This window comes from Oncorhynchus masou, chromosome 3, assembly GCF_036934945.1.
Source record: "Oncorhynchus masou masou isolate Uvic2021 chromosome 3, UVic_Omas_1.1, whole genome shotgun sequence".
In the NCBI taxonomy this organism is placed as follows: domain Eukaryota; kingdom Metazoa; phylum Chordata; class Actinopteri; order Salmoniformes; family Salmonidae; genus Oncorhynchus; species Oncorhynchus masou.
Genome location: NC_088214.1, coordinates 24,842,469 through 24,859,820, shown reverse-complemented (window position 1 = coordinate 24,859,820; position 17,352 = coordinate 24,842,469). Strand labels below are relative to the sequence as shown.

At 43.8% G+C, this 17,352-nt stretch overlaps 1 protein-coding gene across 1 annotated transcript in view; it reads left to right on the top strand.

Annotated features, from left to right (window-relative positions):
* LOC135513245 (histone-lysine N-methyltransferase 2C-like) overlaps nt 1-17,352 on the top strand; it is a 135,286-nt gene that overhangs the window by 28,086 nt on the left and 89,848 nt on the right. Inside the window, 3 exon segments of the mRNA XM_064936091.1 lie at nt 9,926-10,085; nt 12,828-13,064; nt 14,961-15,189. Coding sequence (XP_064792163.1) covers nt 9,926-10,085; nt 12,828-13,064; nt 14,961-15,189 — 626 coding nt within the window.

Genomic DNA, 17,352 nt, shown 5'->3' with positions numbered 1-17,352 from the left:
GAGTGTCTCTCTCTCTCTGTCTCTCTCTCTCTGTCTCTCTGTCTCTTATTCTCTCTGTCTCTTACTCTCGGTCTCTTACTCTCTCTGTCTTTTACTCTCTCTGTCTTTTACTCTGTCTCTTACTCTCTCTGTCTCTTACTCTCTGTCTCTTACTCTCTCTGTCTCTCTGTCTGTCTGTCTCTCTCTGTCTGTCTGTCTCACGCTCTCTCTCTGTCTCACGCTCTCTCTCTGTCTCACGCTCTCTGTCTGTCTCACGCTCTCTCTGTCTCAACGCTCTCTCTGTCTCACGCTCTCTCTGTCTCACGCTCTCTCTGTCTCACGCTCTCTCTCTGTCTCTTACTCTCTCTGTCTCTTATTCTCTCTGTCTCTTACTCTCTCTGTCTCTTACTCTCTCTGTCTCTTACTCTCTCTGTCTCTTACTCTCTCTGTCTGTCTCTCTGTCTGTTTTCTCACGCTCTCTCTGTCTTACACTCTCTCTCTGTCTCACGCTCTCTCTCTCTGTCTCTTACTCTCTCTGTCTCTTACTCTCTCTCTGCCTCTTACTCTCTCTCTGCCTCTTACTCTCTCTCTGTCTCTTACTCTCTCTGTCTCTTACTCTCTGTCTCTTACTCTCTCTGTATCTTACTCACTCTGCCTCTTACTCTCTCTGTCTCTTACTCTCTCTGTCTCTTACTCTCTCTGTCTCTTACTCTCTCTCTCTTACTCTCTCTGTATCTTACTCACTCTGTCTCTTACTCTCTCTGTCTGTTACTCTCTCTGTCTGTTACTCTCTCTGTCTGTTACTCTCTCTGTCCCTTACTCTCACTCTCTTACTCTCTGTCTCTTACTCTCTCTGCCTCTTACTCTCTCTGTCTGTCTGTCTCACGCTCTCTCTGTCTTATACTCTCTCTCTCTCTCTGTCTGTCTCTCTCTCTCTCTGTCTGTCTGTCTCTCTCTCTCTCTCTGTCTGTCTAACACTCTCTCTCTCTCTGTCTTACGCTCTCTCTCTCTGTCTTACGCTCTCTCTGTCTGTCTCTCTCTCTCTCTCTCTCTCTGTCTCTCTCTCTCTGTCTGTCTTACGCTCTCTCTCTCTGTCTCACGCTCTCTCTCTCTCTGTCTCACGCTCTCTCTCTCTCTGTCTCACGCTCTCTCTCTCTCTGTCTCACGCTCTCTCTCTCTGTCTCTCTCTCTCTCTCTCTCTGTCTCTCTGTGTCTGTCTCACGCTCTGTCTGTCTCACGCTCTCTCTGTCTGTCTCTCTCTCTCTCTGTCTGTCTCAATATTGCCAAAGCAACATTGTAACACAATTATAAACAATAGCAAATAATAATATAAAATGGTAGTAAATAATACAAAAATAACGACAATATAGTAGAAATGTAATAAATATGAAAAGCTAAACATGGAAAATGAAACTATAACTAACTTATAACTAAATAACTGTCATTTTCACCATTACATCAGTACTACAGCTACCATCATCATTACTACTACTACTACTACTTATTTTCAATGACGGCCTAGGAACAGTGGGTTAACTGCCTGTTCAAGGGCAGAACGACAGATTTGTACCTTGTCAGCTCGGGGGTTTGAACTTGCAACCTTCCGGTTACTAGTCCAACGCTCTAACCACTAGGCTACCCTGCTATCATCACCCTACTACCCATACCACTACTATTTGGAATGATAAACAACAATAGTAATAACAATAATACTAATAATAAGTAAGTTATTATCCAGTATCCCTCAGGCTATGGCAGGCAAATCAAATCAATCAAATCAGAGTTTATTTGTCACTTGCGCCGAATACAACAGGTGTAGGTAGACCTTACAGTGAAATGCTTACTTACAGGCTCTAACCAATAGTGCGAAAAAAAAGGTATGTGTGTAGGTAAGCAAAGAAATAAAACAACAGTAAAAAAACATTTGAAAAAAAGAGTAGCAAGGCTACATACAGACACCTGTTAGTCAGGCTTTTTGAGGTAGTATGTACATGTAGGTATCGTTAAAGTGACTGCATATTTGATGAACAGAGAGTAGCAGAAGCGTAAAAAAAAGGGGTTGGTCGGGTGGTGGGACACAAGGTAGATAGCCCGGTTAGCCAATGTGCGGGAGCACTGGTTGGTCAGGCCAATTGAGGTAGTATGTACATGAATGTATAGTTAAAGTGACTATGCATATAAGATAAACAGAGAGTAGCAGCAGCGTAAAAGAGGGGTTGTGGGGGGTGGCACACAATGCAAATAGTCCGGGTAACCATTTGGTTACCTGTTCAGGAGTATTATGGCTTGGGGGTAAAAACTTTTGTGAAGCCTTTTTGTCCTAGACTTGCAGCCAAATACATATTTGGCTACAAGAGGAGCCATTGCTCCTTCGCCCATGAGTATTTTTACTTTTTCCTCTGGGTTTAATAAGTTAACATTTTGAATAAATATAGTAATTTCTGTGAATAATTCATATATTGGCGAGGAGAATTTCTCACATTAAAGGATAAAGTACATCTCTGTTTCTACCTCTCCTGTTGTGTGGTGACCACGTACACACTCCTCTTTGGGTAGCCATGTCTTTTTATGTCTACTGGTTTCTATTGCCAATTGGTGGTCACTCGGCCTGTACTTGGTAAGGATCTGTCTCTGCTTTGTATCTCTGTAGAGATAATCAGCCAATTCATATTCTCTGTTTAGGGCCAGATGGCAATTTAGTCGGCTTTGGGATTTTGTTTAGTTTTTACAATGTTGTCAATATGAGTCTTTTGATTGGTTCATGATTGTGTTTATTTGAATTGGTCTGATATGATCAGACCAAGGTATTTTTTTTGTGTGTTCAATCATGGTGTTGTTCAAGGTGAATTTATATTTGTGTTTCTGACATCTGGGTTTTGGTCTGGAAACTCCTGATTACATTTTCTTTGGCAACATTGCTCTTGAATATTAAGGTTCTGTTGAAAACCTTATTTGGTTGGTGATAGAAGAACCAAATCATCAGCATATAGCAGGTATGGTTTACCTTTGTGTCAGATAGTGTGAGTCTTGGGGCTGGAGAGTGGTCCAACATGTCTGCTAATTCATTGATATAAATGTTGAAAAAATGTAGACTCAAACTGCAGCCTTGTCTCACACCTCAACGTTGCAAAAATAATTGTTCTTTAGTTTTTGATTTTTATTGCACACCTGCTTTCTGTGTACATTCATTTTATAAAATCATACACCTTACCACCAAGCCCACTGTAGAGAATGTTGAAGAATAGATCTTTGTGCCAAATAGAATCAAATGCTTTTTTTAAGTCAATAAAGCAAGCAGAGATTTTGCCCTCTTTTTTTGGTGGGTGTGTTTATTCATTAGTGTGTCTATATGGTGAGTAGTGCAATGGTATTTGACCTTTACTTGTAAGACAAATTCTTGAAGGAAGGTTTGGATTCTTGAATTGAAAACGCTACAGAAAACCTTTCCAAAGTTGCTGTTTATGTAAATGCCCCTGTCATTTTTAGGGTCTGATTTGAGGAGATGAGCCCCTGGTTCCAGACATCAGGAAAGCAGCCAGAAGTTACACTGAACAAAAATGTAAACACAACTTGTAAAGTGTTGGTATCATTTTGTGCACAAATTTGTTTACATCCCTGTTAGTGTGCATTTCTCCTTCAAAATAATCCATCTCCTGACAGGTGTGGCATATCAAGAAGATGATTAAACAGGTTCACCTTTATTTATTTAACCCTTATTTTACCAGGTAAGTTAACTGAGAACACATTCTCATTTAGAGCAATGACCTGGGGAATAGTTGCAGGGGAGAGGAGGGGGGATGAATGAGCCAATTGGAAGACAATAAAAGGCCACTCTAAAATGTGCAATTTTGTCACACAACACAATGCCACACGTCTCGTGTTTTGAGAGAGTGTGCAATTGACATGCTGACTGCAGGAATGCCCACCAGAGCTTTTGCCAGATAAATTATTAATTTCTCTACCATAAGCCGCCTCCTACGTCATTTTAGAGAATTTAGAGAATCCAGCAACTTCGCACAGCCATTAAAGAGGAGTAGGACAACATTCCACAGGCCACAATCAACAGTCTGATCAACTCTACGTGAAGGAGATGTGTCACGCTGTTTGAGGCAAATGGTGGACACACCAGATACTGACTGGTTTTCTGATCCACGCGCATGCATACCTTTATCTTTGACCAACAGATGCATATCCTTATTTCCAGTCATGTGAAATCCATAGATTAGGGCCTAATTAATTCATTTAAATTTACTGATTTCCTGATATGAACTGTAACTCAGTATAATCTTTTGAAATTGTTGCATGCTGCATTTTAGATGCTCATTCAGTGTAGTACCATATTGAACAATTTAAGCACAGCATTTTGCAACTCAGTTGTGTTGTTTTTCAGCATTTCATATCTCATTTTATTTCGACCACACGCTTTCTTTGGTTTTATAGATTTTAACTTTTCATTTTGTTGTTGTTGGGTTATTGGGTAATCTAATAGATTTTGGTTGTTTTTAATGAGTGATTCAAGGATATTCAATATTTCTTGAATTTGTAATTGATTATGCTGGAAGTCTTTTTTGTGGGATGTTTTTGTATAGATTATATTAATTTGTCTTCCAAATTCCTCCATGGCTAATTCTTCTGACTTTGTCATGCTTAAATTGTTCCACATGTCCCAGAACATATTTTTATCAATTAGGTTTTAAATTTCGTCAAGTGTCTTAAGGTATAATTCAATTTCTTGCATTTTAATGTACAGTCGTGGCCAAAAGTTTTGAGAAATATTAATTTTCACAAAGTCTGCTGCCTCAGTTTGTATGATGGTAATTTGCATATACTCCAGAATGAGGAGTGATCAGATGAATTGCAATAAATTGCAAAGTCCCTCATTGCCATGCAAATGAACTGAATCCCCCAAAAATATTTCCACTCCATTTCAGCCCTGCCACAAAAGGACCAGCTGACGTCATGTCAGTGATTCTCTCGTTAACTTCTTAAGGTATAGGGGGCAGCATTTTCACTTTTGGATAAATAGCGTGCCCAATTTCAACTTCCTGCTATTCATGCCAAGAATATAAGATATGCATATTATTTGTAGATTTGGAAAAAACTGTCTGTGAGTATAATTTAGGTCTCTGTCTGTTCAGTGAGTTCTCATTGGGAAACGATATTTCTTAGGCACTTTTTGCAGTTCCTACCGCTCCCACTGGATGTCACCAGTCTTTGGAATTTGGTTGAGGTTATTCCTTTGTGCAATGAAGAAGTACGGCCTTCCTGGAAAAGGGTAACGCTGTTGAGAGTTGGCCAAGACTTGAAAAGTAGCATTCGTTTCCTATCATCCTCTATTGAAAACAGATAGAACCGTCTTCAATTTGATCGATTAACGTTTAAAAATACCTAAAGTTGTATTACAAAAGTATTTTGAAATGTTTTGGCAACGTTTACAGGCAACTTTTGAGATATTTTGTAGTCACTTTGTGCAAATTGGAAGCTGTTTTTTTCTGGATCAAACGCACCAAATAAATGGACATTTTGGATATATATGGACGGAATTAATCGAACAGAAGGTCAATTTGTGATGTTTATGGGACATATTGGAGTGCCAACAAAAGAAGCTCGTCAAAGGTAAGGCATGTTTTATGTTTTATTTCTGCGTTTTGTGTAGCGCCTGCAGGGTTGAAATATGCTTCTCTCTTTGTTTACTGCTGTGCTATCATCAGATAATAGCTTCTTATGCTTTCGCCGAAAAGCCTTTTTGAGATCTGACATGTTGGCTGGATTCACAACGAGTGTAGCTTTTAATTTGCTATCTTGCATGTGTGATTTAATGAACGTTTGAATTTTATGGTATTTTATTTGAATCTGGCGCTCTGCATTTTCTCTGACAATTGGTCAAGTGGGACATTTGCGTCCCCCTATCCCAGTTAAAACAGGTGTGAGTGTTGACGAGGACAAGGCTGGAGATCACTGTGTCATGCTGATTGAGTTTGAATAACAGAATGGAAGCTTCAAGAACAGGGTGGTGTTTGGAATCACTGTTCTTCCTGTCAACCATGGTTACCTGCAAGGAAATACGTGTCGTCATCATTGCTTTGCACAAAAAGTGCTTCACAGGTAAGGATATTGCTGCCAGTAAGATTGCACCTAAATCAACAATTTATCTGATCATCAAGAACTTCAAGGAGAGCAGTTCAATTGTTGTGAAGAAGGCTTCAGGGCTCCCAAGAAAGCCCAGCAAGCGCCAGGACCATCTCCTAAAGTTGATTCAGCTGCAGGATCTGGGCACCACCAGTACAGAGCTTGCTCAGAAATGGCAGCAGGCATCTGCACGCACAGTGAGGTGAACACTTTTGGAGGATGGCCCGGTGTCAAGAAGGGCAGCAAAGAAGCCACTTCTCTCCAGGAAAAACAACAGGGACAGACTGATATTCTGCAAAAGGTACAGGGATTGGACTCCTGAGGACTGGAGTAAAGTCATTTTCTCTGATGAATCCCCTTTCCGATTGTTTGGGGCATCCGGAAAAAAACTTGTCCGGAGAAGACAAGGTGAGCGCAACCATTAGTTCTGTGTCATGCCAACAGTAAAGCATCCTGAGACCATTCATGTGTGGGGTTGCTTCTCAGCGAGGGAGTGGGCTCACTCACAATTTTGCCTAAAAACACAGCCACGAATAAAGAATGGTACCAACACATCCTCTGAGACCAACTTCTTCCAACCATCCAGGAACAGTTTGGTGACAAACAATGCCTTTTCCAGCATGATGGAGCACCTTGCCATAAGGGAAAAGTGATAACTAAGTGGCTCGGGGAACAAAAAATCGATATTTTGGGTCCATGGCCAGGAAACTCCCCAGACCTTAATCCCATTGAGAACTTGTGGTCAATCCTCAAGAGGCGGGTGGCCAAACAAAACACCACAAATTCTGACAAGCTCCAAGCATTGATTATGCAAGAATGGGCTGCCATCAGTCAGGATGTGCCCCAGAAGTTAATTGACAGCATGCCAGGGCGGATTGCAGAGGTCTTGAAAAAGAAGGGATCAACACTGCAAATATTGACTCTTTGCATCAACGTCATGTAATTGTCAATAAAAGCCTTTGAGACTTATGAAATGCTTGTAATTAGACTTCAGTATTCTATAGTAACATATGTCAAAAATATCTAAAGACACTGACACAGCAAACTTTGGAAATGAATATATGTGTCATTCTCAAAACTTTTGACCACGACTGTATGTTTATACTGTTTCAGAGTTTCAAAATAGTCATAGCGTAGCTCTGGGTTGTTTTGCTGCTTATGTTTTCCATTTGTCTTAGATGGTTTCTAATTGTTTTACATTCGTTATAAAAAAACAACATTTAAACAACGTTTAGATTTTTCTTTCTGATGTTGTATTTCTTTGCTTTTCTCAGATTTGCTTTTGATCCTCTTTTTTTTAATATTCAATGGATTTTTCTAGGAGTTGAATTGACATCTTATTTATTGGTGAGTTATTGAAGACCTGTATAGAGTTAATTTCATTTGAGTTTGTTTCATTTCATTTCTCTGCACTGTTTGAAGCCTATCTGTACGATTTGTACATTTTGTTGAGCTGTTTTTTTGAGTGAGTATTGCTGGTAATTTTTTTTCTGAATCACTTTGATCTGACAATGGTGTCTGTGGTTTGACAGTGACACTAATGGAGGAGGGGTCCATGTCAGTGATGTCATGCCTCCCTCTCTCTCTCTCTCTCTCTGCCTCCCTCCAGCGCTCCCTCGCTGCTTCTCCCTCGCTCTCTCTATAGTTGGAGGGATTCTGTTCATTTTGCCAATGGCTTTTTGTTTTGAGCTGTGTGTGTGCGTTCGTGCTGGGGGTTAGAGTTGTTATTTTACCTTGCTTTAACAATGGGTATGGATTTTTTTTGTTCGAAGTTCCCAATTCTGAATAACAAGTTACACAAGCACTCTATTCTGTTATTGCATTTAATGACTGGCCTCTAAAGTTCCATTTTGGCTGTTCTTGCAAGCTGACTCTGCAGTAGCATACTTTCTGCTTTCTCACCAGGTAGTTGGATCAAAATGGAACTTCCCTCACAATGTGTCTTTAAAATAGTCTTGGCCCTTCGTGCGCTGTGTACAACTGAGGTCAAGAACATACAATCTATGAATAAAAGGGTCATGACATAACATTAGTACCAATCCTTCCTGTGTCTGTCTGACTCTCTTTTCTTGTAACGTTACCATTTCTTTCAAGCCAATCACCATAGCAATTGGTTATTCATACATTGCTGACCATCAAACCTGAACACGGAACTCTACTCTACCTGTCCAAAGTTTTAGAACACCTACTCATTCAAGGGTTTTTCTTTATTTGTACTATTTGTTTTACATTGTAGAATAATAGTGAATACATCAAAGTGATGAAATAACACACATGGAGTCATGTAGTAACCAAAACATTGTTAAACAAATCCAAATATATTTTATATTTGAGATTCTTCAATGGCCACCCTTTGCTTTGATGACAGCTTTTGACACTCTTGGTTTTCTCTAATCTAGCTTCACCTGGAATGCTTTTCCAACAGGAGTTCCCACATATGCTAAGCACTTGTTGGCTGCTTTTCCTTCACTCTGCGGCCCGACTCATCCCAAACCATCTCAATTTGGTTGAGGTCAGGTGATTGTGGAGGCCAGGTCATCTGATGCAGCACTCCATCACTCTCCTCGGTAAAATAGCCATTGCACAGTCTGGAGGTGTGTTGGGTCATTGTCCTGTTGAAAAACAAATGATAGTTCCTCTAAGCCCAAACCAGATGGGATGTTATATCGCTGCAGAATGTTGTGGTAGCCATGCTGGTTAAGTGTGCCTTGAATTCTAAATAAATCACCAACAGTGTCACCAGCAAAGCACCCCCACATCATAACACCACCACCTCCATGCTTTATGGTGGGAACAACACGTGGAGATCATCCGATCACCGACACCGTTGTCTCACAAAAACACGAGCGGTTGCTCCAGACCAAAGGACAGATTTCCTCCTGTCTAATGTCAATTGCTTGTGTTTCTTGGCCCAAGCAAGTCTCTTCTTCTTATTGGTGTCCTTTAGTAGTGGTTTCTTTGCAGCAATTTGACCATGTAGACCTGATTCACACAGTCTCCTCTGAACAGTTGATGTTGAGATGTGTCTGTTACTTGAACTCTGTGAAGCATTGATTTGGGCTGCAATTTCTGAGGCCGGTAACTCTGTTGAACTTATCCTCTGCGGCAGAGGTAACTCTGGGTCTTCCTTTCCTGTGGCGGTCCTCGTGAGAGCCAGTTTCATCATTGCGCTTGATGGTTTTTGCGACTGCACTTGAAGAAACTTTCTAAGTGGTTGGCCTGCTTTGGATGTACCAAAGCAGGCCAACCACAGATCACAAACCCAAACCACTCAGAGGTTACTGGTCAGACATCCAATTATAGGCCAATGTTCAAAGTCTCTGTGTAAAATGCTATTCCAGAGGCCAATAGCCACAACAGTGTTTTCAGGTTTATAGTAACACTCTGCTCTGTTTGTCTGATGTGTGTCATCGGTGGCTCTGTCGACGTTGTTGTTGTCATATATGACAGGCAGCCTGCCTCTGGGCTCCCCTTGGCTTTACAGCAATCAGTGCTCTAGCATATGGTCTCCAAATTCCCACCATCCATCTCTTTCTCTAACAAAGTGGGTGTTTATGTTTCTAACCTGGAGTAAACTGCATGGAAGAAAAGTCAAGACCAGTCGACTTTTTCAGTTAGGGTTCATGGCTGTATTCTCAATCACATTTGGTAGATGGGTGATTACTTCAGGGCATGGTTTGAAATGTCATGTTAACCATTGACACAAATATACATTACTGGTAGGATTATATAGAAACATACTCGTGAGATTCTATGCGTAGATATTCATGTTTCTCAACCCCTAAACTCTGTCCCCTGTGTCTCCATCCACCATCAGATACACCAGCCAAGCAGCCTGTGGAGAGTGTGGAGGTGGGTGCCACTGAAGGACCAGGGGAGGGGGAAGAGAAGCCCTCTTCTCCCCAGCTCCAGAGCCCTCAGACTTGTGAAGCAGCAGAGCTTTCTGGTCCTGTCACCAACAGAGGAGTTAAAAGCAGGTCAGTCTGAGAGTTCCATCACAGCAAGTCATGGCTATGAGGGGTGGATCTGTGTTTATGTACGGTGTGTATTGATTAATGAGATACACTACATGACCAAAAGTATGTGGACACCTGCTTGTCGAACGTCTCATTCCAAAATCATGGGCAATTAGTGCATTCGGAAAGTATTCAGACCCCTTCACCTTTTCCACATTTTGTTACATTCCAGCCTTATTCTTACGTTTATAAAATATGTTTTCCCCTCATCAATCTACACACAAACCCTTAATGACAAAGCGAAAACAGGTTTTTAGACATTTTTGCAAGTTTTATTACAAATAAAAACAGAAATACCGTATTTACATAAGTATTCTGACCCTTTGCTATGAGACTCGGAATTGAGCTCAAGTGCATCCTGTTTCCATGAATCATCCTTGAGATGTTTCTACAACTTGGTTGGAGTCCACCTGTGGTAAATTCAACTGATTGGACAGGATTTGGAAAGGCATACACCTATATAAGGTCCCACAGTTGACAGTGCATAACAGAGCAAAAACCAAGCCATGAGGTTGAAGGAATTGCCCACAGAGCTCCGAGACGAGAGGATTGTGTCGAGGCACAGATCTGGGGAAGGGTGCCCAAAAAATTCTGCAGCATTGAAGGTCCCCAAGAACATTGTCATTAGGAAATCAAATCTAATTTTATTGGTCACATATACATATTTAGCAGATATTATTGCTGGTGTAGTGAAATGCTTGTGTTCCTAGCTCCAACAGTGCAGTAGTATCGAACAATTCACAACCATACACACATCTAAAAGTAAAATAATTATGGGGTGTTGTGTAGATATTTTTTTAAATCCATTTTAGAATAAGGCTATAACGTAACAAAATGTGGAAAAAGTCAAGGGGCCAGAATACTTACCGAATGCAATGTATATGGAGTTGGTCCCCCTTTTGCTGTTATTACAGCTTCCACTCTTTTGGGAAGAATTTCTAGATGTTGGAACATTGCTGCGGGGACTTGCTTCCAATCAGTCACAAGAGCATTGGTGAGGTCGGACAGTGATGTTGGGCAATTAGACCTGGCTCGCAGTCAGTGTTCCAATTAATTCCAAAGGTTTGATGGAGTTGAGGTCAGGGTTCTGTTCAGGCCAGTCAAGTTCTTCCACACCGATCTCGACAAACCATTTCTGTATGGACCTTGCTTTGTGCACAGGGGGCGTTGAAAGAGCCAGGAAAGAGCCTTCCCCAAACTGTTGCGACAAAGTTGGAAGCACAGAATTGTCTAGAATGTCATTGTATGCTGTAGCGTTAAGATTTCCCTTCACTATAACTAAGGAGCCTAACCATGAACACCAGCCCCAGACCATTATTTATCCTCCGCCAAACTTTACAGTTGGCACTATGCATTCGGGCAGGTAGCGTTCTCCTGGCACCCACCAAACCCAGATTTGTCCGTCGAACTAACAGATGGGTGGTGCAGCGTGATTCATCAATCCAGAGAACGCGTTTCACTGCTCCAGTCCAATGGTGGCGAGCTTAACATTGCTCATCCTGATCTTAGGCTTGTGTGCGGCTGCTCGGCCATGGAAACCCATTTCATGAAGCTCCTGACGATCAGTTCTTGTGCTGACGTTGCTTCCAGAGGCAGTTTTGATCACTGTAGTGAGTGTTGCAACCAAGGACAGACAATTGTTACGCACTTCAGCACTCGGCAGTCTCATTCTGTGAGGTTGTGTGACCTACTACTTTGGGGCTGAGCCGTTGTTGCCCCGTGACGTTTCCACTTCACTTATAGTGCACCGGGGCAGAAATTTGATCAACTGACTGATTGGAAGGGTGGCATCCTATGACGGTGCCACTTTGAAAGTCACTGAGCTCTTCAGTAAGGCCATTCTACTGCCAATGTTTGTCTTTGGAGATTGCATGGCTGTGTGCTCAATGTTATACACATGTCATCAACAGCTGTGACTGAGATAGCAGAAGGGGTGTCCACATACTTTTGATATATATATATATATATATATATATATATATATATATATATATATATAGTGTATGTATCCATCGTTCTTCATCAGTACACATTCAGTATGTAGACACCACAGCTTGCATGCATATTCTCATTTATGGACAAATACACACGGGGGCATCTCCGGTGTGTCAGAGCATTGAGTTACCAGCCGGGAGTGGGAACAGGAACATTACCCCCCCCCCCCCTCATAGGTGCCACTCTGTTAAAGGTTGTAATCAATCTTTCAGACTGACTGCATTGTCGATGCTGGTGATGGAGGATAGAGGGGCGGGCGGACCGACCAGTTAAGTAGGCAGCATCTCTCCAGGGATCTTATTAACAAACCCATCTCCTCCCTCAGAAACCAACCTGTTAAATATGTACAACCTGCCCTGGTCTGATCTGCCTGGTTTGCTTTACTTTCCTTCACGAGGTCCTCTGTTTTGGATCCTCGGATGGATGGATGTTACTTAATCTATTGATTTGAGTAGATGTTTATCATACTACGTGTAACTTTCAATTCCCACAGATGTTTCCCACAGATGTTTGTTGTAAGAAAGGAATACTGTTGGGAATTGCAACACAAATATAGACGTGTGTGTGCACCCTTGCTTTGTTCGCGCCTGACCGTGCCATACCAAACCGAAGAGAAGTAATTCACGGCCAGCCACTGACCATGATGCTTGGCTGAATGTCCCACTGGGTATATATAATTAACTGACAGTCCCTCTCTCCCTCTCTCAGTGAGCAGCTCTGTGCCTTCTGTTACTGTGGCGGCCGCAGTCTGCTGGGTCAGGGGGATCTCCAAGTGTTCGACTCCTCGCCTGGACACGAGCGCAATGCGACAGGAGGAGGAGGCCAGGCCAACGACCACAGCAAGGCCAGCAAAGGATACGGCAGAGATGACAGCGGTGTTGACAGAACCACTCAGCCCAGCGATGCAGCCGGAGATGCCAGCTCAGGACAGAGAGGCACACAGAAGTAAGTAGGCCTGGCTGGCTGGATGACACGGCTGTCTGAAAGGGTTTGGCTGGTAGAGCTAGCCTGGTCCGGTCTGGGCGAGCAGGGACGGTGAAATCTGTGATGGCCTCTGTAACCGATTAATGAGCTGTATGGAACGAGAGCTGGGCTCTCTGCTGCTTTGATGTCACAGGCTGTTATTTGGCCAGCCTTGCCTGTCCATACAGACGTCTGTCCATACAGACGTCTTACCAATACAGACGCCTGTCCATACAGACGTCTTACCAATACAGACGTCTTACCAATACAGACGTATTACCAATACAGACGTATTACCAATACAGACGTCTTACCAATACAGACGCCTGTCCATACAGACGTCTTACCAATACAGACGTCTTACCAATACAGACGTATTACCAATACAGACGTCTTGCCAATGCAGACGCCTGTCCATACAGACGTCTTACCAATACAGACGTCTTACCAATACAGACAGCAGCAAACAAAGATGTGTGTGCAACATGTCATCATAGTGGATGATTTCAGCTGGCAGCTGAACTCTAATCTCAGAGTTGATGTCTTGAGTGTCTGCTAATGTATTGCATATGCGCGGAGTAAGTGCTTTGTGTACTATTTCATCCTCTCCTGTGTCAGAGGAAGGGTCTGAGTGCGTATATGAATGCTTGTGAACCCCACCTCACCTCTCGCCTCACATTGTGCTAATGTGATCAATTATCTGAGAGGGTTCCAGACATTAACTCTGAACTTTCCAGGGCTAAATTAGCACCCTTTCCCTCGCAAATTAAATCAACAATCCACACGCAGGGCAGAGAGGCCTGTGCATTCACTCTCCTCACAGGCCTTAATGGATGACCATACTCTGGCTTAGCAGGTCATATTAGCACTCTGCTCTTGAAAGCTAAATTAGCGCCGCTCTGCTCCCCCTTGGCAAGCCTTTTCTGCCTGCTGGGGTCCCCAATGGTCCTACTATGCCATGTAGAGTAAGACTAACACGTAAGTGCGTGTGTGCGCGTACTGTGCACTGTGCCAACAAGGATCCTCCCTGGACGTGTTTCGGACAGCTGTCTAATTTGTTTGTGTTCTTTGGAGCCAATGGTGTCTCTCCCTGGGGTCCCTGTGACGTAATGTGCACAGAGAGCAGAGCGTACATATATACACACACATCCACCGCAACACGCCTGGCAGCGATCCAACGCCAGCCAGGCATTATTGTTGGAGCAGTGTGATTGGTAGTGTCTCTAGGCTAGACTGTGCCACAGAGAGAGAGAGGGTGGCAAGAGGACGGAGGGTGAAGAGGAGAAGGAAATTTCAAGAAAAGGGATAGAGGATGGAATTGAATGCTAGCCTATTTTGCACAATATGTAAGCTCCGGTCAGGAGGGCCATAACAATGACAAGGCATTATACAGTGAATATCATTATGACTTCTTCATCCTCATCCTAGCCTTCACTCTCTCAGTTTTGGCTGTTTGTGTGTTTACTGTTTACTGAAACCAACTAGTTCTTTTAAATGCTAATTCCCTCTTGCCATATTCTCCGCATGCTCGGCAACTCACTAGAGCAGGAACTCTGGGAACCGTTTCCCTTTCAGCAGATTTCATGAGACAGAACAGCCAGCCTCTTGTGTGTCACGACCCGCTTTCACCCCCTCCTCCTCCTCTACTGCTCTCCCTTCTCTGCTCTCTAACATTTTTCCTCTCATCCTATCTCTCCTCCTCTCTTTTCTGCCTTATTTCTTCTCATTTATGCTTTGCATCACTTCTTTTACTATTTAGTTTTCTATCCCTCTCTTCGTTCCTGCCCAGCTTGCCTCACTTTGCTTTTTCAACTCTTTCTACCTCCGCCTCACCTCCAGTTATTTTAACTCATCTCTCCCTCTTCATCTCTCTTCCAGTGAAGCTGAGAGCCATGGGGAGTTACCCGACCCAGACAAGGCCAGCAGGTTGTGGGATGAGCTGGCTCACGTCGGCCTCCCAGGAGATGTGGACGTCCAGTCTTTCTTTGAGGAGTCGGGGCAGTGCTTGGCGCATCACTGTTGTGCGTTGTGGTCGCAAGGCGTGTGCGAAGGCGAGGGACAATCACTGCTCAACGTGGACATAGCCATCGACTCAGGGAGCACAGAGGTGAGCAGCCCACAGTCATCTCATGATAAAACGTCTATTAAGTAAATGGGATTATACACTCTATAGAGAGTATGATTTAACTGTGTCTATAGATAAGGGTTTCCGTTTGCAAAATGTGACCAGCAGCATTTTAATTGACCGGACATTTGAGAAATTTACCAGACCCATATGTAATGCATTGGCTCTGTAACCTCGTTAGGGCGTCCACCCACTTGCTCAGAATGTCAGAAATCAAATTTAGATTGCAAAGGTGTGTGTCCTTCTTACCGAATTTGAAGATGTTAGAATAACTGTCCACATTTATGTTTCCTCAGCCAACAAGATGAGTAATGAACAGCAAAACCACTAGTCTATGTCAATCTACTATCCCGCATAGTAGAAAAGTGTACCTATTCTGTTGGTCAGCTTGTCGTTCTATGTGAGAAAGAAATGGCCTATTCTAAACAAACTCTGGGACTTTTGGTATTTGGTATTTTTTAGGATCCCCATTAACTGTTGCAAAAGCAGCAGCGACTCTTCCTGGGGTCCACACAAAACATGACACAATACAGAACATTAATAGACATCTCAAGGACAGAACTACATCAATTGGAAACAAGGTATACGTGCCTACATATCAATACATACACACAAACTAGGTCAAATAGTGGAGAGGTGTCGTGCCGTTAGTTGTCGTGCCGTTAGGTGTAGTGCCGTTAGGTGTTGTGCCGTTAGGTGTTGTGCCGTTAGGTGTAGTGCCGTTAGATGTAGTGCCGTTAGTTGTTGTGCCGGCCGTTAGGTGTTGTGCCGTTAGATGTAGTGCCGTTAGGTGTTGTGCCGTTAGGTGTTGTGCCGTTAGGTGTTGTGCCGTTTGGTGTTGTGCCGTTAGTTGTTGTGCTGGCCGTTAGGTGTTGTGCCGTTAGATGTAGTGCCGTTAGGTGTTGTGCCGTTAGGTGTTGTGCCGTTAGGTGTTGTGCCGTTAGGTGTTGTGCCGTTAGGTGTTGTGCCGTTAGGTGTTGTGCCGTTTGGTGTTGTGCCGTTAGTTGTTGTGCTGGCCGTTAGGTGTTGTGCCGTTAGATGTAGTGCCGTTAGGTGTTGTGCCGTTAGGTGTTGTGCCGTTAGGTGTTGTGCCGTTTGGTGTTGTGCTGTTAGGTGTTGTGCCGGCCGTTAGGTGTTGTGCCGTTTGGTGTTGTGCCGTTAGGTGTTGTGCCGTTAGGTGTAGTGCCGTTAGGTGTTGTGCCGTTAGGTGTTGTGCCGTTAGGTGTTGTGCCGTTAGGTGTTGTGCCGTTAGGTGTTTTGCCGTTTGGTGTTGTGCCGTTTGGTGTTGTGCCGTTAGTTGTTGTGCTGGCCGTTAGGTGTTGTGCCGTTAGGTGTTGTGCCGTTAGGTGTTGTGCCGTTAGGTGTTGTGCCGTTAGGTGTTGTGCCGTTTGGTGTTGTGCCGGCCGTTAGGTGTTGTGCCGGCCGTTAGGTGTTGTGCCGTTAGGTGTTGTGCCGTTAGGTGTTGTGCCAGCCATTAGGTGTTGTGCCGGCCGTTAGGTGTTGTGCCGTTTGGTGTTGTGCCGTTAGGTGTTGTGCCGTTAGGTGTTGTGCCGTTAGGTGTTGTGCCGTTAGGTGTTGTGCCGTTAGGTGTTGTGCCGTTTGGTGTTGTGCCGTTTGGTGTTGTGCCGTTTGGTGTTGTGCCGTTAGTTGTTGTGCTGGCCGTTAGGTGTTGTGCCGTTAGGTGTTGTGCCGTTTGGTGTTGTGCCGTTAGGTGTTGTGCCGGCCGTTAGGTGTTGTGCCGTTAGGTGTTGTGCCGTTAGGTGTTGTGCCGTTAGGTGTTGTGCCGTTAGGTGTTGTGCCGTTAGGTGTTGTGCCGGCCGTTTGGTGTTGTGCCGGCCGTTAGGTGTTGTGCCGGCCGTTAGGTGTTGTGCCGGCCGTTAGGTGTTGTGCCGGCCGTTAGGTGTTGTGCCGGCCGTTAGGTGTTGTGCCGGCCGTTAGGTGTTGTGCCGGCCGTTAGGTGTTGTGCCGGCCGTTAGGTGTTGTGCCGGCCGTTAGGTGTTGTGCCGGCCGTTAGGTGTTGTGCCGTTTGGTGTTGTGCCGTTTGGTGTTGTGCCGTTAGGTGTTGTGCCGTTAGGTGTTGTGCCGTTAGGTGTAGTGCCGTTTGGTGTTGTGCCGGCCGTTAGGTGTTGTGCCGGCCGTTAGGTG